Below are 26,313 nucleotides of genomic sequence, written 5' to 3' on the forward strand. Positions count from 1 at the left end.
TCACAGAAGAGAGAGCTAAAAGTTTCTGAGTTGTGTTTTAATTTTAAAGGCTATATTGAAATTATTTAGCAGTGTTCACTACAGTTGGGGTGGAATACCTTTGTTCCTTAGACAATGCATTGGCTACTTCTTTGGCCAACCTATTGTCCTTTGACATTTGACATGTCTGTGGAAGAAAACTTACATCTGCCTTGTGAGTGTGAAATCCTGGTTTGCTCTTAGGCGACAGAAGACACACTAACTCCCTTTCGTCTGGTAGTGCTCTCTTATGTGATGGGGTATAATACTGCTACATGTCTGACGGTCTGAAGACAGTAAATGCCTCTTCAGCTTGTTTACTGGATAACATTTCTGGACTTACTGAAATCAGAAGATAATGTCTCGTTTTATTTTGTGGAGGAAAATCTCCACCCTCGGTGGAGTGCCTAATGTTGCGTGGCAATTAGTCTGGGGAACAACGTTAAACAGTATTAAGTCTCTCTATAGTCTTTTCGGGTATGGATGTAATGGATACTAGATTGTCTGCAAAAAGTTTAAAGCTAGTTTTGTGGCTGATGGTGTTAAAGGATCACTTCTTTTGAATGAGTATTAAATGTCCAAGGTATTTCTCCTGAGACTCTGGAATGGTAACTGAGTCTATGTTTTACTTCCAAACTGAAGTTTGGGTGGGTTTGGGTTTTTTTTTCATTATTATTATTATTAAATTAATGTTGTTTAATTCTAATATCCATGTATTCATTTTTTCCCTGCAGATTTCATTTCTCGCCTCTGCTTACATGAGCCAACATCTCTCAGAGGAAAGCTGCTCTGCCCTTGCATCTGTTACCCATTACCTTTACCTCTGCCAGTTCAGCTGGATGCTTATTCAGGTTGGTCTCTTGGTCTTTTTCACCCCTTCCCTAAAACCTCTGTAAAAGTAACTGACACTTAGACTGTGTTTCTGTTATATCTTAGTATATCTATCTCTGCAATTCAATGCTACTAGACACGCAAAACATTAGATGGTCTTTATTAAACCTAGAGTGTCACAGCTCCAAGGGTAAATATTTGAACCCTATAAAGACTTTTTCCACTAGTATCCATTATAACCGTGTAAGAATTTCCACATCTCACTTCATCCTATAGAATTCATTTCTCAAAACACTGCAGAACTATTTTTATTAGAGTTAATAGCTTTTCTAAGTATTTCTTATTTAGTCTTTTGAAACTGTCTCTTAAAGGTGAAATGCACATGTAAACTACATTGTCATTTTTGGAGTCAGTACCATGTTAGTCATCAGACTTGAATAATATGACAAAGAAACCTTCAAAGTTTTGCATTAAAATAAGGAGTATATACATTTGTATCAGAATTTTGACACAGTAAATGGTGTAAAAACCAATTGAACTAATGTGAGAGATCATGGACAATCAAATTTGTTATGGAAAAGTATCAGTTGCAAATTAGTCGAAATAACAAGCTGTGAGGTTATTTGGAAAATACGTTATAATGACCTTGTCTAGAAATGTATAGTTAGCACCAATGTGTGTTATACTATTTATTTGTGTAGGGTTTTTTTAATAGGGTTTGGCCATAGCACAGTTATTATAGCATACAGCTTTATATAGGCAGCTCCATACATTACCATACAAATCCTCCAATATGCAGGTTGTCAGACCAAACCAAGAATTGCAAATCAAGCTGTATCTAAATACAACTTTCTCTCCCAGTGACATTCATGTGATACCCGGCATTTTTCTGGGATTATGTCAGGCTCGCATTCCTTGAGAACCCTCGCGGCCTCTCTCACAGCTCCACTGTGCTTGTTGGTCTTCATGAGCTGCAAGTAGATGGTCTGTCATGTACAATGCTGCTGCAACTGCTTGTAAAAGTGGAGCAGACAGATCTAAGCTACTCTGTCTCTAGTGACACTAATACTCTTTTTATTCTTGTTGGTTTTTCCTGAATTTATGCAGTTAGCAAGATTAAATATTATCTCCAGTGGATGTTACTTTCTACTCTCCCAATATAGATATTCTTCTGCTGTACTTTTCATTTACCTAACTTGGCTTATGACTTTCTCTTAGGTTAACTAACCTAAATTATTTTTTCACCTGTAAATTATTCTTCTTCACAGCTGCTCATTCACTTAATTCCTAAGTCGCTTCAGATCTCTTGAATGGTTACTAATTTGGACAAATTAATGCTTTTGAATTGCTGTTTTACTGGGATATCTCATGTTTTGACTGCTCAGTGTTTGATAGTGTTTCATCTTCCCACCCTATGAGTGTTACATCACATTAAGTTGCAAGAGGATTCCCTTTTCTAATGCTTGCTCTTCCAAGGATTAATCACTTATAGTGACAAAAAAGTTTATGACTGTTAACATTTGGTCATTTTTATGTCTGTAGTTGAAATCCATTGTTATTTTCACTGGAGTAGACTTTGGCCAGGTCCTAAGAGCTTGCATGTGTCATTGCATTTAGTGGAGCCTCAGGCTAGTGTTAGTCATGAAGACTCTTCATGCAAATCTGAGGGGACAAAGGTGCTTAAGGGGGAATCCTTTCTAGCCTGCTGAGTGATGAGCTGACAAGAGCTGCCAGGAGTAACACTCAGAGTGAAGGAGATTGCCCCTTTTTGTAGGTGCAGGTATTCAGCTGTGAATAACTCCTGCAATTTGAAAGACCCAAAAGGAAAGAAATCATCTGAAACAGAGATCAACCCAGCCCTCAGCTACAGTTTAACTCCTCTTGATTGAGAAGAGGTCCTGAATTTATATTTCTCATTGCAGAGTGAGGAAGCAATGCCAGGGCACTAAAGGAGTGCTGGGGACATCTCTGTGCTTGGATTGGTCCCCATGACAATATTAGCAAAGCTTGTGGATCCGAGGGAAAACCAGACTGATTTGGGAAGTCTAGATGCTACTTGCTGTCTAAATGGCACATTTAAATGCCTGGGAAATAAATGTGTTTCTCAGCATGGTATTCTTAATACATATGACTTGAATGGAAGGCAGAGTTAATAATGTATTCAATTCTGTAGCTCAGATCAAGGATCTTCACTGTCTAGGCTCTAGGACAACTTCCTTATGTTGTTGTCCTAATCTTTCCATCTTTGGCATATTGCTAGGTATAGTAATTATACTTAGCATTTTATCATATTTTAATAGTACTTACAACAACAAAATCTATACCTTCATATTCTAATTCTTTTTCCATTTTTAGCTTCTTGTATTTGTAGGCTTACATTCAATTTCAGTATTTGTACTACCCACATATTGACTGAAATGCAGGAATGGAAAGGACCTCAGAGATCATCTGGTCCATTTGCAGAGTCAGGACAAAGGCCACATCAAATCATCCTTGCTTGTCTGATAATTCCTGTACTTTTGTATTGCATTGTCTTGTTTCTTGTCTTGTATAGGGGTATCTTTATAAGTTGCAGAATGTTGATAACATTATCCAATTTTTTAAGGATGAGGCTTTCTTGACTGCAGAAGGAAAGGAGTAAGCAAGTTGCAAATGACTCTCTGTGCCCACAGAGTGAGCTTAGCCTGAAATATTTGCTTTATACTAATGTCTTCATCCTGACAAATGTCTCCTCACGCAAATATACATTGCTATAGCAGAAGCCTGTATTTTCAAATGCAGTCTGTGCTTTTATCTTAGGAGTACACAGTAAGGATGCCTTTCTGTATTCTATAGTGTGACATCCATTTATCAGGAAAAATAAGTCTCTCCTTTTAGCATTTTCTAACCTGTTGTTACCAAAAAAAAAATTTACCAAAAAAAAGTTAAAAGCTGGTTTTTGATGAAAAAATTAAAATTCTATAGTTCTCAATTGCCAATTCTGACATAGAGTAACATTGTGTGAAAAGGTGGATTCTCTGTACTTTCTTGAGCCATTGCTACAGTGGAGTAAATTAACAGCAAAAGTGGCAGTTCAATAAGCAAACCAGAGAGAATGTCATGAGCTTGCTGGGACCTATACCTGAATCCTCCTCCTCTGTGGATTTAGTGGCAAGTTAAATTTTCTATAAATTTATTGCAGATTTTTAAGACAGGTACTTATCTTACAGTTAAGTTTAATACTTATTTTTAAGAATGATTTATGGACCGCTGAACAGCTTTGAATTATATGGAAGCGTGCAACCATTCTGAAAATGAAAGCTGTGGCCATGCCTAAAAAGAAGGAAGAAGGGAAATAGAAATTTTTCCCACTCAGTTGGGGAAGACTTTATTTAAAGTGTTTTGCAGCTAATATTTACTGGATATCCACAGACTATCACTAAAGATAAATGAATTAATTACTAAAGAAAGAAATAAACAAAAGCACCCCACTTTTGGGATGGTAATTTCAGTTAATTGTCTCATTTAAAAGAAAAAAAAGCTTCACTGAAATTCACATTGTCTCATTAGAGTGTTATTTGAATTCATAATTGTTTTGCATTCTACACCAGAACAATCACAACTTGTACATTTGTTCTTCCACCTGAGCAGATGGAAAATGGACTGTACATTTCATTCTTCTCTAGTACTGGTGATTGTTGCAGCATGGCAACAGGAAAGGATTTGCTAAAATTAGCTCCACTATTTGTATTTCATTGATTAAATTTTGGAACATCAAAAGGGGTTGAAGAGAAGAACTTACCCAGATAGAAATGTCACCGCACAGGAAATGGTGAACTATCCAAACCCCCGTACATCTTTGCAGCAGCGTTGCTGTTAAAGTGTTCTTCTGTGATAAATGAGGTGAGATAGGTAAATATAGCTAAACAAACACAGAGCAAGTACATGAGGTACAATTTCTTTGAAAGCAATCTCAGTTGGATGACTGAGAACAATGTTCACCAGATTGTCAGAATTAGTAGAACCAACAATCCCTGAGCGTAAGGGCATAAATCAGTTGAAGGATTTTGCTGTCTGGAAATGCTCGCAGTGAAGCACAGCCTAGTCAGGACTACAAGGGCGTGTAATTTGAAGAATGTTTATTTGTATAAGGTGACAAACAGAATCTTAAATGGATTCTCAATCCCATGCAAAAGTTGAGAGAAAAGGACAACCAGTAAGTAGGGGAAATCTTTTCACAAACTGTGGATTTGTTTTCCAAATACCATTTTCATCCATTTAATGTTTTCTTCCTGTGAACGTCCAACAATGGAATTAACAGTTTTTCTGTGTTCTTTCAAGCTACACAGGGCGTCTACAATTATATGGTAGGATTTTCCTCTGCTCTTTTAAGGAAAACAATCTTTGCCTTTGTTCACATAGAACCAATCACCAAATGAAAAGAATAAATGCCATAATAATTACTATATAATTATTATAATTATATACACTGGACATATGTATAAAATGTCATTCTCTAGGGGAGCATTTAAAGTGCTTACTAAACTAATATTTTTTTTTGAAAACAAGTTGTTAGCATTTGCAATGTGCTTTATGATTCATGACAGAAAATATTGTATATTCATGCTATATAAATCACAGGAAAAAATTAACCGATGAGACTTACATAAGTAATCCACAAACCACTAATTACGTACTTGATTGTGAAAATTCAGTCTGCTTGAACAAACTGGTAAACAAACCCTTGGCTGAGGGGAATCTGCAAAATTTCGCAAACATAAATAATCACTTGGCAATCGTCTTACCACTGTATATGGGTTTTACCTATCCTAACAATAGACAGCTGCAAAATAAGCATATAAATCAACATTTTTGTATGAAATCCCTGTGTAGACAATGGAGAGAGGTGAGTATGACGGGGTAAGGATCAATGGGTCCCTAAAGATGTCTGTCTCCATTGACTGTCAAGACAGGCTAGAGGCATAAGTTTGAATTAAATGCCTTCTAGACAGCAGAAGTCAAAATTAATCCTTCATTCACTCCATATAAAAGGACAAAATTACTGATATAACATGCAGAGCTATAGCTGGTATAATAGGTTTGAAGTGGAGGAAGTGAAGAAATATTTTGTAAAACATACTCTTATTATGGATAGTTTAGGTGTTTATTAGAAAGTAGTAGTGTGTGTAGATGTGTATAACAAAATACTTAGCATATTCTAAAGTATTTCTACTATTAGCGTCTCAAAGAAAATGCAAGGATCCAAGCAAAAATTTAAGTATTTTGTTTAACTTGAAGGGTTTCCTTAGTCATACTAGCAATTATTTCAAAAGATTTCAACAAAGTGGGGAAGGGTCTGGAGCACCAGTCTGATGAGGAGTGGCTGAGGGAACTGGGGGTGTTGAGCCTGGAAAAGAGGAGGCTGAGGACAGACCTGATGGCTCTCTGCAACTCCCTGAAAGGAGGGTGTAGCCAGGTGGGGGTCGGTCTCTTCTCCCAAGTAACAAGCGATAGGGCAGGAGAAAATGGCCTCAAGTTGCACCAGGGGAGGTTCAGATTGGAGATTAGGAAACATTTCTTCACCCAAAGGGCTGTCCATCACTGGAACAGGCTGCCCAGGGCAGCGGTGGAGTCACCGTCCCTGTAGGGATTTAAAACACGTGTAGATGTGGTGCTTGGGGACATGGGTTAGTGGTGGGCTTGGCAGTGTTGGGTAAACAGTTGGACTTGATTATCTGGACAGTCTTTTTGAACCAAAACGATTCTATGATTCTATAATGCTATGATTAATTTTGATTCATGTATGTTTTTAAGTTCTTAGTTACGCTGTTTGATGATGAATTGATCATAAGAAGACTCAGATTGTTGTAGGGATGCATGTGAATTTACATTTACTTATTTGCATTTTTTTCTGAAACTCTTATCCAAATATTACACAAAATCACAGAACCATTGAAGCTGCAGGGCATCTTGAGACTGTCTAGTCCAACACCCTGGCTCAAGCATGACCAGCTAGGGCAGGTTGCCCAGGACCATGTTCAGTTAGGTTTTGATTATCTCTAAGGATAGAGACTCCACAACCTCTCTGGACAGCTTGGCCCAGTGTTTGACTTCTCCACAGTAAAAAAGCTTTTTCTTGTGTTCAGATGAAATTCCATGTATATCAATTTGTGCCTGTTGCTTCTTGACTTGCCATTGGGCCCCACTGAGGGCAGTCTGGCTCCCTCTTCATCACTCCATCCCATCAGGTATTTATACACATGAATAAGATCCCCCTGAACCTCCTCTTCTCCAGGCTGAACAGTCCCATCTCTCTCAGCCTCTCCTCACAGGAAAGATGCTCCAGTCTATTAATCATCTTTATGGCCCTTTGCTGGACTTGCTCCATGTCTTTGTTGTACTGGTGGGCCCAGAACTGGATCACAGTCAGAACTGTTGAAGGAGGTTAGTGCATTTCCTACAAGAAGATACATAGAGCTGAACAATAGTATAAAAAGACTCAATACAGATCAGATTTAGCAATATTATATGTCAGTCTTTTCTGTGAAGACATGGAAATCCAAGAAGAAAGTTATTTTTGCACCACAAAGCTATTTTTGCACTGCAAAAATAGTGCTTTCTACTAAACAGGATGTCCCTTACTCTCTGATACTCTAATTCCAAATGTAACATTTATATAAATAAGCATATGTATTTTATAGTCAGTCTCTTTTGATTACTTAAGGGAAGAAAATGAGAACAAAATATTTATGTTGAAAAATGTTCATATATACATGTGCTGGGACAAAAATATGCTGTGTTATGACTTTCAGAGTGATTTGCTTTTTGGGATAGCTGATCATCCACCAAGTCTACTGATTAATATTCTGCATTATTCTTCAGGCTGTTAATTTCTGGTACGTCCTGGTGATGAATGATGAACACACAGAGCGGCGCTATCTGCTTTACTTCCTTTTGAGTTGGGGGCTTCCAGCTTTTGTTGTGATCCTACTTTTAATTATCCTGAGAGGAATCTATCATCACAGCACAGCACAGATTTATGGCCTTGTCTACAGTGATCTGTAAGTTTTCCTTTAAAAAAGCATGAGCTAGCTATTGTACTCTCTATATTGTTTTATATTTAGTGTGCTTGCATGTAGAGAAGGGGATATGCATACATCCAAATGCAGTAAGGGTTGGGGGGATTCCTTGTTTGGTGGAGATGAAGCACGTATGTCATCCATATGCAATGCAGCACTTTGGGCTTTGCCCCAGTTTCTCCACAGTTCCATCCTGGCTGAGCGTTGGCAGAGCCAGCTCAGGCATGTCTGCTTTGTGGGTGAATTATTTATTCTTTTCTGAGACTGTGCAATTCCAGGGTAAAGGATGGAAATGGCTACTGCTGCAGAAGTGAGCGAAAGAGCATGTTTTTCTGTGTTTAAAAAAAATAATGACCAAACCATAACCCCCTATCTCTTCGATCATTAAATATATTCTCTGCTAAACAACATTACTACATTAACATGTCAAATATATTTTCTGAAGTGTTTCTCTTGGAATATTGAATATGTTACATTCCAAACAGTTCCTAATTTGAGCAGGAAAATATCTGTCTTTTATTAGAGGGGAAGATACAGTGTGCATCATTCCATTATAACAGAACAAAATTCAGTTCAATGTTTTTTTGTCATACAAAGGGAGTTACTGTGAGAAGTAGATACTGGAATTCGATATCTGTATGGTTTAATATGTGCATATACATATTTATGTGCACTTATAAATATTACTTGTGTATACATTTATACATATACAGTGAATGACAAGCAGGGATACCTGACTTAGGTAGACTGGGTACTACAAGCTGTCTAGCCATGTTAGCCAAGGTTTAGTTCCACGCTGATACACACCAGCTCTCGACTCAGAATTGTATCCTAGGTCCACAATAGCAGACCATTTCTGATATTCACACTACGTCAGGGAGTGCTGCGTAGCTCTATACCATGCTGTATACATAGATATTTCTTTGCAGAACATACCGAACAAGAGTATTGTGTTTCTCTTCATGGTAAAATGCTTCTCCGTGCATGGTAAACACAAGAAATCTTTGTAGCATAATCAAGTCTTCTGATTGCGATCAGACTGGGCTGATGGTATCATTATGCAATGAACCACAGTCTCACAGCTGTTTTCTTTTGATGTCCATGTCATTCTTTCAAAAACAAGGAAAAATCCCTAAGTTCTGATAAAATTAATAAGTAGAGGAAAATTACTCAGTCCAACTCATTTGCCCGCATCAAATATAAAACTTTTCCAGCATCTCATTAAAGTGGGCAAATGCCAGAAACAATCCCAAGCTTTGTGGGTATACAGCTTATTCCAGCTCAGTCCATGTGAACACTGTAAGGAGATATCTGCAAGAATTTTCATAAATAGCATCAATGATAATTGGTACTTTGAAGAGCACTTTAAAAGTTGCTCTTAATTATACAAAGAGGACTTTCAAAGCCAGAATGTAGGAGAGAGGACAGACTGAACTACATGACTTGGTTTGTTTTCTCCAAACCAGGATGTAGTAGTGGAAAAAGTAACAATGAGATTTCCAAAGTGAAGGTTATTACATACTAACTTCAGCATCAGCCTCAGACATAGTTTGAGAACATTGGTGTGCTGCTAAGGAGCTCATTTCACGTGAGAGCTTGAAGACTGGTTAAAGCAATAAAAGCCGTGAAGCCTGTTCTCTTAGCTCCCTTCTAAGTGATCGCTCCTTCAGGCAAGTCATTTTTTGCATTACTGTGGTGTCTGACCAACTGTTTTGTTCCTAACTGGAATGCCATGGGCACAATTAATAGCACAGGATGGCTATGCTGATATAACTTCATTTTATGCTTGTACTGAATGAAAAAAGACTTGAGCTGTGTTGGATTTTGTGCTTCTAAATAAGTATTATGACAGGGTCTTCCTTCAAATATGACAAATTATACACACAAATGCATGGGTTTTGTACAGTAACTCCCATAACATGTCACTGTATAAAACTAACAGGTTGCTATGGTGATAACAGTAGTATACATATTGGTGATTATTTTCATAATTAGCCGAGTTTATGTATGGCATGAATAGTGCACTCTCTGACATTATGTGAATATTTTTATGATACTGGTAAATTTGTCTGTATCAATGCCACCAAGTAGCATAATTTTTTTTCAGATTGTAGCTCAATGATGTGTGAAAGAGCTAACTGCCAAGAAAGGGCTCTTCTGCTCCTCATTTTGCTAATTTTCCCGTTGCTCAGCTGAAGAGGTGAAAGGCTGTTTGAATAGTACAGGAAAAGTTGGCAATGGAAGGCATATCAGCATAACTTGAATGAAAGAAGTAGTGAGATGAGTATTTGCTCAGGATGGGTTTGAATGGTGGAAGACCAGTCTCTGGATATCTGTAAAGAGAAATGTGGGGTTTCCATGAATATCTAATACAATAACTTTACTAAGGAAAGCAAGAAGGTTTGACCCCCTCTTAAAAACATGCATTAGCTCTCAGGTCTTCTCTTAAAAAAGAATAACAAGTTATTTCAGAAGTCGGTGTCTACAACTGCACCTCTGCTTCATTTCTGTGTGTCATAACTGTTGGCTCAAGCATGTCATGAAACTTCAGAGTGCGGGCATTCTCTGTGTGTGGCTGACTTGTAGATGGGGCTTGGAAAAGCATTTGCCATCTATCCTGATTTTTACTTTTTGCATTGTGGTAGAAGTCTTACATGAAGGTTTATCAATGTTTGCAAATGAAATCTCTAATATGACTCTAAATTTCAAGTGTATTGTCTACGCTGGTCTCTGGTATCCATGCTCTAAAATATATATCCTTGCTTAAGAATTGCTGTGATGGCTGAGGCATTAGTGGGTTTTAGTGATGAAGCAGGTGTCTGCTCCTTTCAACCGACTAATAACTGAAAATTGAATTTAGCTCTGAACTAGATGATTTAAAATCACTCTGAAAAGAGTATGTTATACTTCTGTATTTCTGAGGTTTTATGTCAAGCATTCAGTTTTCCAACCCCTGTTTGAATTTGCTGCAATCTCTGTCTAAAATGTCTTCTAAGGACAAATTCTACCATTTAGGTACATGCTGCTTTAAAAAAGTACTTCCTTTTGACACTTCTTATTGCACTGAATGTCACCATGACTTTGTGTAGTGACGTAAGTAGAGACCTTAGGATAACTTTTCTTTTCCATTTGTTTTCGTTTTTCTTCTCCCATCTGAGTCTCTTTCAGGCTTATAAGCAAACCCATAATCTCTGTTTCTTTACAGGAATTGTTCATTGCCTTCAACACTTTAATGCTCTCCTCCTCCTTTTGAGAAGTATTTTTCCTGTTGAGTAAGAAACTTAGGAACACATGAGTTCACAACAAGACAAGAGTTCAGCTTAAAAACTAATTACAAAGCTCACTGTGGTTCCAAATCTTCACACGGTTCAACATTTGCTGTTGTCCTGGTATACACTGCTAGCCAGTCACAGTCTCATTTCTAAAAAGCTTTTAGCTAAGGTTTGCAAAATTAGTTTGATTTTAGCAATATGTTTAAACTGATAGTGTATTTCGAATAGACACAAAGACACAATTCACCTGGTATGGTGGAAAACATTTGGAGGCAAGTTGAAACTGTACATATTGGCAAAGAGAAATGTAAAGTGCAACTGAGAGCTGAAGAGAGGAATGTGAAGAATTACGTGAAATCTAGCCCCCAACAGTTTTATGCCAGTCTCATTGGTGGTTACTTTGAAGAAAAATTTCAGACGTATAGGCCTCACATGTATCTTTAGAGGGATTGCATCACAGGGAATTTACAGGCTGCAGGCAGCTCTGGAAACCAATTCAGGTATACATATAAACCCTCAAACTGGTGAACGACTTGAGACTAGCACAATGCAATCATCTTTTACAGAGGAAGCTGGATTTGGGTTCACGACACCTTACAACTCTCTTACACTTACAAAACAAAGAAGCAAGGAAAAGAACTTCTAAAAGGGGAATCCTTGACAATAAAGTAGCTTCATAATTTCTCATTCAACCCTGAAAATGTAATTGTCCACACTTGCACACAAGTAAAAATTTCAATACCCTTTGAAGTCAGTGGAACCACACCAATTTGCAGGGTTTTGCCTCAACTCATCTGTTTTTGAGATCAGAGGCCAGAATTATTTAATTACAAGTATCAGGTTTTGCTCACAAGCATGAGTTTAAAGTTTAATTATGCTATATTCACTGGACTTGTACCCAAGAGATTGTCCAGAGCTATAATAGATAACAGAATTGGCCAGAATCACAGCTCAGATGAGCCTGAACTTTTAACTCACTTGGGTGGTTTGAAAACTCTTACCTGCAATAGCATCAAAGTATGTTTTTTCATGAACTTGAGAAGTACTCTTGTTGCAGCTTTAAGCTTTGAGTCTGACTAGACCTGCTTCTTGAAACTGAACTCCCCTAAGAAGGCCAAAGGACTGTTTTTATTAGAGTATAAACTAAAACAAGTAACCTTTGAAGTGGAGAAAACTGGAAGTGATTAGACATGACAGAAAACAAATTTAAAAGTTTATAAACAAATATCTCCCAGACCACTGTGTCCTTGCAAAAGCTGGTCAAGCTGATTTTCAAACACAGCTTTTGTCAGGCTTTAGTCTAACTTTTTTTGATTCAAGCAAACCATATGGTTTCCCCTAGATCCCAGAACGGGTTTTTTTTGGTCATTTCTGAGATGTGGCTGTCTGCTCCTTGCACTTTCAGGAGCTTTTCCCTCTGGCAATCCCTCCAGTTTCTAGAAGTGTCTCTCTTTTAGCAGGATCATTTATTTGCCCAAGGAAAGAATGATCTGCCCTCTCAGGAGTTCCCACCTGATTCATTCCTTTTCGCCTTTAAAATCCCTGTGGCAAACAAACTGAGCACAGAAGAATCACATGTACCATTACAATACTTTAAAATTATAGAAGTATCCTTGTATTTGGTTTCAGTGATAGTTATATGGTGACATCTCACAGTAGGAAAAGGCTAAGCTAAATGTTCTCACAAATACATCTTCTTTGTACCATGTCATCTGCCATGGTGATATCTATGAGAAATTATGAAAGAAGATTGTCCAGCAAAATTCCTATCCAGAAAAAAAAACCCAAACCAAAACCCACTTCTATCTCCTCTACAGTCTAGCCCAAGGCAGAGGTTTTTTCCACCAAAGTCACTGGATCTGTGACTGTGCAGCCACGTCCAGGGAACAGGAGAACACAAGGCTGCAAAAAGCTGGAAACAATGAACTTTTTTCTGTGACTAAGAGTTACGACTCTTCCTGTTACTCACATTGCAGTTTCTCTGAATCAAGCTTTTATACATGGGCACTGCACGGGGCACAAATTAATGTCTAGGAGCCATGACCAACATTACTTGGAAAAGAAACTTCACAGAAAACATGTTTCGGTATCAGATGCACAGGCAATGGGTGAAGGGCACTTTGTGTGTCCTCATGTGAGAGGGAGTCAGAGCTCCATTTCAGACAGAACAAGCAGTGCAGTTGCTGTCTGAATGCTCCGTTTCCTTGAGCAAGTCATACCCTGCTGGGCTGTAACCTGAACGAGTGATAAAATAGAAGCGTGGAGATAACTCATGCTCTGAGATACCAAGTCTTAATTGTTGGTTTGCTTAACCCCTGCATGCTGAGAGCTGTACAATGTGCAAAAATAGAGATAGTGTATGCTCCCAAAGACACTCTCGTGTGGTGAAGCACAAAAGCTAGCAGGGCAGCAGGGTTCACGTCACTTGTGAGTGTAGCGAAGAAGTGGAAGTCTTGAAAGAAGCATGAACCTGTCAATGATTATGCCCTGCTTGTATATATGGTGTTATATAGAGTGCGTTAAAGTTGCACGTGATGAGAAATGTTTGCTTTAAAGTCTTGCCAGGACTGGAAGTTTGAATGATAAGGCCTACCAAAGATTTCTTATGCAAAGAAGTTTTAATTCATAGAGATAGGTGGAAGGATGGGTACAGTCTAGGCTCAGGGCTCGACTTGAGCAAAAACATAAGATGTAATAATTCAGGATGTGTTGTCTAGGTACTTCTCCGAGGTTCATTTGTTTTGATACTGTTGTAAAGATAAAATCTTCCTGAAGCAGATTTCCAGACACTACTTTTTGTTACGTTTTATTTCAAGTGCTACAGGCCCTCAACTTCTTGTTATTTACTGCCTGCACACAAGGAGGACCCCATAAACCTTAATTGTTTGTTACAGATGGAGTCATACTTTAACCAAACACCTTCCAGGCTGGTCCACTGACAATCTAATCAGACAAAATACTGGATGATGCTTTGGGTCTCACCAACATGTGTGACTCTCTCACTGCTGGCGCGCATTCTGGGCACGGATCCCTGGCTTGCTAGCTGTTCCTTAAAATGGAGCCTTGCTTTCTTAAACCCAGGGACTTGTGCCGCTACCAGCAACAGGAATTCTTTAGCTTGAGTGAGCTAATTTCCGTCCAAGTATTTAGACGAAGCCTCGTGTCCCCCTCCCCATATTATTTTGAAAGTGCTGAATTTAGTTCTGAGTCTGAGAACAGCATGCTTGAAACACCAGACTTTTACAGGCAGGAATAGGTAAGAAAATAGCTAAGAATAGCCAGAAAAAGCATCCAGGGGTTTTAGTCGGACTGTCAGACATGCTAAGAGGAAGAGATTTGTATGACAAATGGACGTGGAGTTCCCATCCCCTAATGCCTGAGGCTTGCTTTATATTCTGTGTGGACTTGGAAGCCTCTCCCCACGTGGTCCTCTCTCCAGCTCGTGCCTCCTGTTAGCCCAATTTTTCCACCTCCTTTCTTCTCAGTTTGCTGGCAAATCACCTAGGATTTTGAAGCTTTCTCAAACCGCTGTTGCTAGAGCTCAGCACGGAATGATGCTTGGACATCTGGATGTGAGGCCGAATGCTGTGTGAAACATGCAGCTGAAGCAACAGGGGGAAAAACCTGCATTTTTCACTGGCTGATTTCTCACCATTCACTGTTTTGCCCTTCTTGGCAGGGTAAATTAGACCATGCTCAGCCCTGTGCTACCACAGGAGAAATGTTTCTGATGAACCAAAGCTGCTTGGTTTATGTCTACACTGCACCACAACACAGACATTCCCACATATATAAATATATATATATACACACACACACACACACTGGGCAAATTACTTCCCTGACTTATACCAACAGTTAAGAGAGTACAAAGTTTGGTCTTTTTGTATTCTGCACTTGTGCTTTATTTTCTCAACTCCTCCATTATTTCCAATGTGTCTGCCTAATGTGCTACCCACTGCTAAGTATTATTTAAAAATATCTCACTGCTAAATGTGATGGCTTTAATTAACTTTCATTTCTCCCTCATTACCAACATATGTTTTCAGTGGAGGAAAATAGTTGGGGGTTGGGGCAGGGGGCTGAGTGCTTTTTATATCTTCGCAAATATTTACTGTTAGTGTTCAGCAAATGTTAGCATATCAGAAACAGACATAATCACTGTGTTGTGCTTTTAAAGCGTTAAAATAAAGAAAGATAAATTCTGGCTGATTTGAGTGATGGAATTTTGAAAAGTGAGTAGAGAAAAATAATTGTTATTAAAGTAAAACTCCCAACCAAGAAAAATAATTGTTATTAAAGTAAAACTCCCAACCAAGAAAAATAATTGTTATTAAGGTAAAATTCCCAACCACTGTTAATTCTGACAAAGCAAGGTAGTCTCAAAGGCTTGCAAGGGTAGGTTGTTCCAGGTGAAAGTTGCACCCACAAATGACCTTGGGGCCTGATCCTTCAAGCAGGTTCAGAGGAGGGGATTTTTGTGCCCAAGCGAAACTCCAGAGACTTGTCTGAAGTTTGCGTAGTACTATGGCAAGAGCAACGGAGACCAGCTGCGGGACGGAGACTTGCATCCCTGCCACTGGCAGCTTTTAACAGTTTTGTATTTCCTTTCAGGTTGTGTAAGAAATTAGCAAGATAGTCCCTCCTACCTTATGATCTTTAAATAGCAGAATACCGCCTACTGCTACTAAAAAAGCTCATTCTTACTTTATCTGTTTCCCAACAGTTCAGAAGAGCCTTCATCCGATATGCTAGAATATAGCAGGAAATGCTAAAATAAGCAAAAGTGAGATCAATACCAGCAACTGGTTCTGACTACTTCATTGACACTGACGTGCTGTTCATAATAAATACATACATGTAACCTCTAGTATTTGATCTTCCTAAAAGGAGTAGGGGGAAAAAAAATCGGGTTTTTTCTTAACTTTACCACAGCACTGTTCTGCAATAGGTGGATTTTGCATTCACATTTTAGTTACATTAAATACATGGAGACGGACTGCGTTTAATGCAGTGAGCTGCGCTTTGGGAAGACAAACTCTCATCTGCGCTATGTAACAGCACCAGAAATTAAAAGTGTATCTCACCAAACTGTGCTAAGGTATATCTGAGAAAAAGGAACTAAGGTTTAGCAGATTGATTTGTATTAGTAGTATTAAATTTGTCAGTGAATAAGAATACAGAATCAGTATGTCTAATACAGAGGCTGTGAAAGAAGCAGTTGCAGTGCACTTGTCCTGGGCATTTATTATGTTACAACAAAACATGCAGATCAAAAAAAAAGTGTACATACTAAATATTGTTGTGAGGCAGGAAAAGAAAACTTTTGCATGACATTTTGTTATTCTTCATGCCAAAGAGCAGAACTATGAACAGGAGCCTCATTTATGTTTCACAGTTTGCACATGGAAACATCTCCTTTTTCAGCTGCACTTATATTAAAATCCTTGGTTTAAAGAGTGGATAGAACAAGTACTCTAATCATCTGCCTTAAAAGCTAGTACAAGGGAAACATTTTCTTGAATGTGAGAAACTATAACAAATATTAAATAGTTAAAAACCAGAAAATAACTGTAATAATAGATCATTGTTTCAAAGCCGTTGATAATGAGCAATACACATGGGAAGGAAGCCTTAGATGTAAACAGGAGCAGATAATTCATTGAGATCAGACACATAATTCTTTATATAATTTTAAAAATGCAGTATTAGCAAGAATCCTGCTCTAAGAAATTTCAAGCAGGTTTCTACCAGCTTATTTTCCTGGTCAAATGCTGAAGGCTACGAGTCTTCTGGGACTTCTGGGGAGATCTGCCTGGGGACTCTAGAGCTTCCAGTGCCTTGGAAGCCCAAACTGTATTAACGCAGTGCTTCTGCTAGGTCCTTGCTGCTTCTCCTTTGGTAATTGGTGCTTCCTTAGTATTTACTTTCACAGGAGGAGGAAAAAAAAGTAGTAAAAAAAAAAGGTACATATAAAGTTGTTCAGAGAAATTTCTAGATGGTGGTATAATGAGAAGACTGAAACACAGTGGTCTCCATGTTCTAAAACAATAGCAGATCACATTTTTGGGTTCTCATTACAGAAAAGCATTGCTTGGGCATTTTATTTTTCCCCTTTTCTCAACTGTTTAGCTCTACAGTAACAGCAGCAGTAGAGCAAAACAAGGAAATTGTTTTTTTGCTTTATTATGCAATACGTCTGGTTTATTGACAAGACTGTTGCACACACTGACTCAAACTGAATCTTCTGAAGATCCTGTTCTTTGCTGTTTCAAAACAGCATCTTGGCACTTCTTCATTCTTTGTTCGTGGCAAACTGGATTTTCCCTGTTTCTATCCTTTCCACTGTTTTCTAACCTTGGTAGTTACTCTGTCAGTGCCTCCATTAATGAATATGGTGCTACTCATAATTAATTTTGACATGCTAGTAAAGGTGATAGGGTCAAATCACACTGTGTAATTTCTATCAGCAATCCCCACTGATGTAGAGCTGTCTTTCAAAAAACTGTTGGGACAATAGGTACAAATGTAAACATGAATAAGCAAGCGTTCACTTAATTTCTGGAAATTCTAAGTTCTGCTGCTTTCTGAGTTTACATTTCTTATCTAAATTGAACTGTGTTTTCGTTACCTTTTCCCCCTCCTTCTTCTCCCCTTCCCCTCACTCTCCTTCCTCTTTCTTTTGCTGCACAGAGGAATGAAACTAAAAGGAAACTAAAGAATGCCAAAGGGTTGACTGCCACATTACCAGTATATAAAATAATCTGGAAAAACTGCTGCTAAACATTTTGCATTTCATTTGAAACTTTAATACAGTAAAAGAATTAATTTCCCCACGTTGAATTATATATGAAACAAAAGGCATGGGCCTGTCTCTGAGCTAATCTGCATGAGATATAAACTGATTTAAATTCATTAAACACAAGCACGGCTTTCATTTTAGTTCACACCAAACAATACCCACAGCAGTAGTATGGGCAGTAAGGGATTTGTTGGGTCGTTCGTTTTCCCATCCTCCCGATGAGGTGATGGTGGCAGAGGCCAAGCACAGCACTGAATCAGAGGGGGTCGGTGTCGCTGTGTTACGTTTTGGGCAGTACTGTTTGATTGCAGAAGTCTCAAAACGTACTTGTACGAGTGGGTGACGTGTTTCACAGCTGTACTGGACTTTTTGAGGCAGCTTTTATGGTTCACGTGGGATTTGCTTGCTTTGACCCATAAGCAGATGACATTCGGTGTTCCAGAGAAAATCCCCTATTTCCTTTTCAGGAAAAGTGATTAAACAAAAGCAAAAGTAACATCGTGGTGTAATCTTTCAGCTGCAGCTATATGGAAAGCACTCGCCTTTTTAATTTTTTTCTGAAATAATTCCATAGGTCTTTATAACCTTTCTCAATCAACTGTTTTGCTGAAATTATAGGGTGAAACGTGCTTTTTTCCCTGATTCCCAGTTCTCGCACCCCATCTGTTATGTAAGTAGGCCAAATTGAACCAGGACTCTCTTACATTTTGACATCAGCATTTGTGTAGTTGTCACCTTTATGGATCCAGATCACATCCAAATGTAGGATAACCTATGAAACAGCTGGTGGAACATCGTGGCCATGGGTTTATGAAGAACTTGCCCAGCATACAGAGAACACGATTTCTTGGAAAGGTGCACAAAAGCGTAAGATGAGCACGCATCTCCAACCAGACAGGTACTTTTGGGGCAGAGGCTCAGTGCTTGTGCAGGGACTGCTTGTTCCACATCTTTGCTAGGTGCCCCATCTGTGCTGGCTTCGGGACACTCAGCAGCAACAAGCAGCTTATCTCCAAGTCTGTTTCTGCAGCATGCTGGCGCTGACTAACAAAGCACAGCCTTGTAAAACCCTGTTAATAAACAGCTGGCGGAGCCAGTAATGCTCTGCCTTCAACAAGTGACAGTTGGTCATCCGGGGACAAACAGACGTGGAAACGGTGCCAACCCTGCCCTTTCGATAAGGGACGCGGGGTGCAGACTCGCCCCACCGCAGGCTCACAAATTTAGGTTTTTCAGACTGCTTGTGAGGAAAGAAACTGGTACTTCCTCCAGAGTCATAACGCCGCGAGTTTCCGCTCTGCGCGGTGTCCTGCACACGCTGTACTGAGAGCTGTGTCTGTTTGCAAAGCAGGGGGAAACAAAGAACCACCCTGAAAACCCTAAACAAACAATATTCAACATCTTGCAAAAGCCTCTCTTAACATCCACAGCTGGAGATTCTCTGGCTGCCTTGTTTGGAGGTGAGAATTGAGGCAATGTTTAAAAAAAAACAGAACTCACTAGTGTCAGGAAGAGTTGCCTGTGGTTCGCTTATCAGCAAGAACATTTATTTATATTAATGTTCTTTGCTTATCAGTAACAGCACCAACATGAGCTTATGGTAGAAGTTCAGCAAACACTGTATTGTTTAAGTTAAAAAAAAAAAGAGAGAAATCTTTATAAATGCTGCTGTGTTTTATCATATTTCTAATTTGTTTTACCTGACATTTTCTTAGCGTTCCTAAATGTCTTCTCTTACTGGTAGAAAAGCCTACTTATTTTTAGCAAATGTACTTTTTAAATTACAAAAAGGATTTTTTATTTTTTTTGTGCAGAACTAGAAGCAACAGGAACTGACATTTAAATAGCTTCAGATACAGATCATGCAGAGAGAAGTGTAACATTCACAACTGCTGTGTCTGTCATCTTAAATTTCAGTGGTGCTTTACACATAACAGATTATTCTTCAGGACTGGAACCAACTAATAGAAAACTTTTTGCTTCGTAAAATGTAACTCCAGCAGAGTGCCAGTCTTAAAAAAACTTCCATGATCATCATGCACCCTTTAATTTCAACAGAGCCAGTATTTAGGACCCAATTCTGACAGCTGGCTACATTTTTTAATGGAAAGAAATGGGCAGAATATGTCTAGTAAGAGCATGTACATATGTAAATATAATTTTAAAATCTTAAAATGTCTGGTTAGAATTTTCCAGTGTATAACAAATACATTTCCAAGATTTTTTTCTAATAAAACCAGAATTTGAGCTATTTTATAATGCTGAACTGCAACTCGATTTAAGAAAATCAGAGTTCAGTTTAAAATTTGATATGACCCATGTAATTTGGCCAACATGGGTTGGGTGTGCAGTTTGTTTGCAAGTCATTTAAAAAAAAAAAAAAAAGAAAAAAAGGAAAGTGGCAGGGATTTTCCAAAGAATACAGGAGAGCTGGTGGGCAACCACATCCTGCCAAGGTGATGTCAGCAGGACGCCGGCTGCATCAGGACTCTTTCAAAGCTCCAGCAGCAGCATCCTCTAACACAGTTATAAACCAGTGCTGCCTTCATCTTACCATAAGGACATTTATTGGAGTTATCCAATGCAGATATAAATCAGATAGCTCTCTCCTGGTTATTTTGAGCTACTCTATTGTTGCAGAGCAGACAAAAAAAAATAAATCTATTTCCTGAGAGGAACCGCTTGCTAAAAGAAACCCTTGCATATCGGAGAGTCATCAAAATATGAAGCCATGCCACATTGCAGTCGGCCTCCACTGGTTGAACAACCTCTCTGTCCTGCCAAGTCTAATTTAGAGTACCCGGAGGCAGCTGTAGTTTACGCTGACCTGTGTGAAATTGTTCTTCCCTGCTCAGTCCTGTAGAAAAATCAGCCTAGTTGGAGGGAAGGTCCTTGCTCAGTGTGCTCATACGAAGGTTTCTGAAGCACTGAGTCAGGAAAGGGGACGTGCTGTGCCTTCCTGAGTCATGGTATTGCTCTGCTTGCCTTTCACCATTCGATTTATCCAACCCATGTCATTTCTTCTTTTAATACTTGCTGTGGGCCCAAGATTATTAGGAATAATTAGCTGTTAGCAATGCAGAGTGCATCTGACCATTAAGGCTTACCCTCAGTACAGTTGTCATGACCTTTTGAGTCTTATTTTTATCAATGCATCCATTGCCTGTTGTAGTGATGCTGGAAGCCAGATGTTTGTTTCTATCAAGTCATATTCTTACACTTTTTGATGATGAATGCATAGCATTTAGAAAAGCAACGTTATTATCATAAGCATTATTATCATTATCATCATCATAATTATGAAACAATAATGTATTTTTAAAAGAATGGAAACTGTTGCCTCCCTTTAATGCATGTCATTATGCAGCTGCAGTACATTATTTTATTATGACTTATTTTTCTTTTTTTCCTGTAGTGGCTGGAGTTTTCTGCTTCAGACATGCTCAAACACTGCTTTAGTTTCTGAAACAGCACAGACATAAGCATTCACTTTTGCTGGTCTGGACAGACTGTAGAGGATGGACGGAGTCAAATCTGCTGTAGTTTCATCAATAATGACTTTTTTGACTCAGTCTGCCTCTGTTTGGACATTGCTTTGAAAATATCTAGCTGGAGCAATGCTAAACAGTTAGGCATTTTGGATGGTAAGAGGCTCCATGCCTGACCACAGATCCCTGGATCTTCATTTGCCAATGTGGATGTCCCCCACTAAGTCGGTATTGAATGAAGATGGCAATTATTCCTAGATCCTTGTTTCTCCTTTTCACTTAACCAGGCTAATGGTTAGCTATTGTGCTAACATTGGACCAGCATTTGGTTGAAAAATGTTGTTCCACGCTGTACTTGCATGTAAATGCATCCGTAGAGAGAGAGGCCTGATATTGTCTAAGCACTGTCCTGACAGCTGCAGTCTCCTGCACTGTGCTTTTTGACCTGACACTGACCTCCTCAAAAGCCTTAGAAGAATTATGTTATATCACTAAATTTTCTTTCTACGCTGCAAATGTAAATTGTAATCTTTATAGCCCATGTTTATTAAGTATGATAGAAGCATTACTCAATCCTATTGTTTGCATGCCATGTTATTACTCAGAGCACACCTCAAACCAATGGTTGCTTTCTGAAGGCTTAGGAAAAAAAATGTAATGCTTGGGATGTTGCATTGTACTGCAATGCACTTTGCCCTTTGCAAAAGAAAAATAGATAAAAATCTTTGCCGATGAGTTGTTCTAAAATTCTCTTGTTTGTCTCTTACGCATATCTTTACAGAGAGATTCTCTGACCAGTGGCAGGATGCAAGACATATTATCAGCGAAAGTAAAGTTTTTGGTAAACATTATTTTGGGTGCTGGATGAAGTAGACACTGCATTGTTAGACTAGAGCTATACATGTGGCTTTCACTCTTGTGCATCTGAAGGATTACTTTTCCTATTATGCAGTTTGGATTGTGCAATATTTTAGCTGATTGTGGATATAAATGAGCTTGCTTATCATCAGAGGCATTGGCAGGCAACATCCTAGTCAAATACCAAATGGGATGTAAATAAAATACGTGCTAGGCATATTCTCTGGATGAGTGCAGTTACCCCGTGCATATATATAGTTTGCCGTTATAGATAACAAAGGGAAGGGGAATGGGAAAGGGAAAGGAAGGGGAGAAAAGAAAGAAGGAAGGAAAGGCATGGTGAGGCAAGAAAAGAAAAGGAGTAGAAAGAAATGATCTACAGTGGAAAAAGAAAACTCAGCTGATCTTCTCTGTTTCCTACTTTGGGCTCAACTCTGTGGATTGCCTAGGAAATGTTTGACAGGCATTCACCAGAAGAGAAAGCTTTATCTACATTAGAACTGAACCTCAGGGGCCTCATTGGAAAGAACTCTTCAAACACAGAAAGAGCTGCCTAACACCTTTCATTGTAAGGCATGTGATTTAGGTGTTTTTATGTTTTTTCACCAAGCATTAACTTCTGGGCTTGAAAGTACCTTGCTAGTTTGTGGCTGGATCCTCTTTTAAAGGACCTAGGTCTGATCCTTGTGGATACCAGCTAATCCCTTCTGCAACTACTCTGATAGTCATCAGCCACTCTTGGTATAGTTTAAGCCCCTCAGCTTATGCTTTCCAGCAAGAAAAATGTATTACAACATGTGGAGAAAGTATTACTCTCTTACTTTTTGCCTACTCATAGATTGCCAATTCCTTTGCCTACATGTAGCATGCCAATACCTGTCCCTTCTCTTTGGAAAGAAAAAAAACCAACCAAAACCAAAAAAACCCCAACAAACCAAATTAATTTTTTTTCAGTGTTTCTGAGAGGAACACATTTATAAGGTCTCTGGTAGTCTTCATTGCTCTCCTGTGAACTGCAATTCATGTTTTTTTAAATGTGCCAAAACCAGACACAGCTTGCCACTGAGGTTTTTGTAATGCTGACTAGAGCAGAATTATTACTTCATATGTGTTGCAGCATATGCTGCTGTTCATACATCCGAGTATGATATCGACCTCTTTGCAACACCATGAAGTTATGATTCATGTTCTGCTTAACGTGATCCACAGTAATTTCCAGATATTTTTTGCCAAATTAAGAACTAACAGGTGAGTGTGGTAGGTGTGTTTTACAAATTTGCTTTCCTTGTGCTGCATCCTGCTGTGTAATTCAAATAGTGTCAAATGTTTCCAAGTGCATTTATAAACCAAACCTGTAACCTCATGAAAGAATGAAATCAAGTTTATCTGATATGCTCCGTTGTCCAGAAAAGCATCCTGATTTTTGCTTTTTATTTCTTCATGAGCTGAATGGTTTATCCTGTCTCCTATCTGTTCAGTTAGATCTATTCAACAGGCTAATATGTTAGTTAGATCATGTTGTTGCCCTTTCTGACCTTCGGAGCAATGTTAGTACATATCTAGTCATCTCGAATTTCCCTATATATTCCCAGACATATTGAAAAAAACTATCCACAGACTAACTATGTTACCAAGTAATTTTTTCATAATTCTTGAATGAAACTTCTCAAGGAATCATGATTTTAAAATGTCCTTCGAATATTGTTCAGCATCTTCCTTGGTTACTAGTAGACTGGAAAATGTTACATTTACCTGATATAATACAAGCCTGGGATAAAGGAGTTTCCATTCAAATTTACCACAGCACAAAGCTGAGAAAGAAGTGCATTGAATGTCAGTTATAATTCATAATGTTATTGACATCTGAGAGCTATTCTGAAAAAGCAGGATTGTATTCAGTAGTGGGGACATCTGCAAAGAATTGTATCTTGCCAGGGACAATTAGCTATGCAAAAATAGGATTGGGAATAACTGGCTGTTTACCAGTTCTTAACAAAAAGATCTCCTGTGTATTGTGGATGATAAACTGAGTATGAGTCAACTACTTTGTTCTACAGCATGGTATTGGCTTAATGTGTTGGGTTTGCGTGGCAAGGTTTTGGTAGCGGGGGGGCTACAGGGGTGGCTTCTGTGAGAAGCTGCTAGAAGCTCCCCCTGTGTCTGATAGAGCCAATGCCAGCCGGCTCCAAGATGGATCCGCCCCTGGCCAAGGCCAAGCCAATCAGCGCCTCTGTGATAACATATTTAAGAAGGGAAAAAAAGAGTTGCTGGAGCTTTTGCAGCCGGAGAGAGGAGTGAGAAGATGTAAGAAACTCTGCAGACACCCAGGTCAGTGCAGAAGGAGGGGAGGAGGTGCTCCAGGCCCCAACGTGGGGCGTCCAGCAACTCAAAGAGGATATATCTTACTCCCCACCTGTACAGACCGATATTTCAGCTGTTAGGAGTAAGCGTTTTTCTGCTCCAGAGAGGGGATATAGAGCATGAGACTCTTAATCTCAGGGTCGTGGGTTCGAGCGCCACGTTGGGCGCCAAAAAAGACTGTGGTGGGTTGACCCTGGCTGGGGGCCAGGTGCCTACCAGAGCCGCTCTATCACTGCCCTCGTTCACCAGACAGGGGAGAAAAAGTATAACGAAAAGCTTGTGGGTCGAGATAAGGACAGGGAGCGATCACTCACTAATTATTGTCACGAGCAAAACAGACTGAACTGAGAGAGGAAATTCATCTAATTTATTACTAAGCAAAACAGAAGAGAGGAATGAGAAATAAAATCAAATCTCAAAAAACACCTCCCCCCACCCCTCCCATCTTCCCCGGGCTCAACTTCACTCCCAGCTTCAACCTCCGCCCCCCTCAGCGGCACAGGGGGACGGGGAATGGGGGTTGCAGTCAGTTCCTCGCACACTGTCTCTGCCGCTCCTTCCTCCTCAGGGGGAGGACTCCTCACACTCGGCCCCTGCCCCAGCCTGGGGGCCCTCTCACGGGAGACAGTCTTCCACCACCTTCTCCAACGTGAGTCTCTCCCACGGGCTGCAGTTCTTCACCAACTGCTCCAGCGTGGTCTCTTCTATGGGGTGCAGTCCTTCAGGAGCAGACTGCTCCAGCGTGGGTCCCCCACGGGGTCACAAGTCCTGCCAGCAAACCTGCCCTGGCGTGGGCTCCTCTCTGCACGGGGCCACAGGGCCTGCCAGGAGCCTGCTCCAGCATGGGCTTCCCATGGGGTCACAGCCTCCTTCAGGTGCTTCCACCTGCTCTGGCCTGGGGTCCTCCATGGCCCTGCAGGTGGACTCTCTACACCCCCTCATCCTTCCTCCATGGGGGACAGCCTGCCTCACCATGGTCTTCACCACGGGCTGCAGGGGAATCTCTGCTCCCGTACCTGGAGCACCTCCTCCCCTCCATCTGCACTGACCTGGGTGTCTGCAGAGTTTCTGACATCTCACTCCTCTCTCCGGCTGCAAAAGCTCTCTCTGGCTGTTTTTTTCCTTCTTAAATACGTTATCACAGAGGTGCTGATGGGCTTGGCCTTGGCCAGCGGTGGGTCTGTCTTAGAGCTGGCTGGCATTGGCTCTATCAGACACAGGGGGAGCTTCTGGCAGCTTCTCACAGAAGCCACCCCTGTAGCTCCCCCCGCTACCAAAACCTTGCCACACAAACCCAACACACCTACATATAAAGCAACTTAGTCCTAAGGATAAAAAGGTCATCTGCTGTAGTCATGTACTAAGATGAAATGCTATCAAAGGTGTTGGAGCCCATAATTAAAGAAATACATTAGCAAAGTGGTGTAATGAATGAGACTGGCAAAGGTCTTTCATATGAAATACGCTCAGACAGATTGAAAGATGTAGGGCTATTTAGTTAAAAGATGACCAGGGGGAAATTATAGCAATTTACAACTACATAAAGAAATGCTGCAGCAAACAAGGGAAAAATCTGTTTCCCACATCCGTGTTGGCTATGCCAAGATGTAACATGTAAACCACAC

At 39.7% G+C, this 26,313-nt stretch overlaps 1 protein-coding gene across 1 annotated transcript in view; it reads left to right on the top strand.

The window, feature by feature from the left end:
• Positions 1-26,313, top strand: part of ADGRV1 (adhesion G protein-coupled receptor V1) — a 270,084-nt gene that overhangs the window by 179,920 nt on the left and 63,851 nt on the right. Inside the window, exons 85-86 of the mRNA XM_054810881.1 lie at positions 753-869; positions 7,711-7,889. Coding sequence (XP_054666856.1) covers positions 753-869; positions 7,711-7,889 — 296 coding nt within the window. The remainder of the gene's footprint in view (positions 1-752; positions 870-7,710; positions 7,890-26,313) is intronic.

Source organism: Grus americana, chromosome Z (assembly GCF_028858705.1).
Source record: "Grus americana isolate bGruAme1 chromosome Z, bGruAme1.mat, whole genome shotgun sequence".
Lineage (NCBI taxonomy): Eukaryota > Metazoa > Chordata > Aves > Gruiformes > Gruidae > Grus > Grus americana.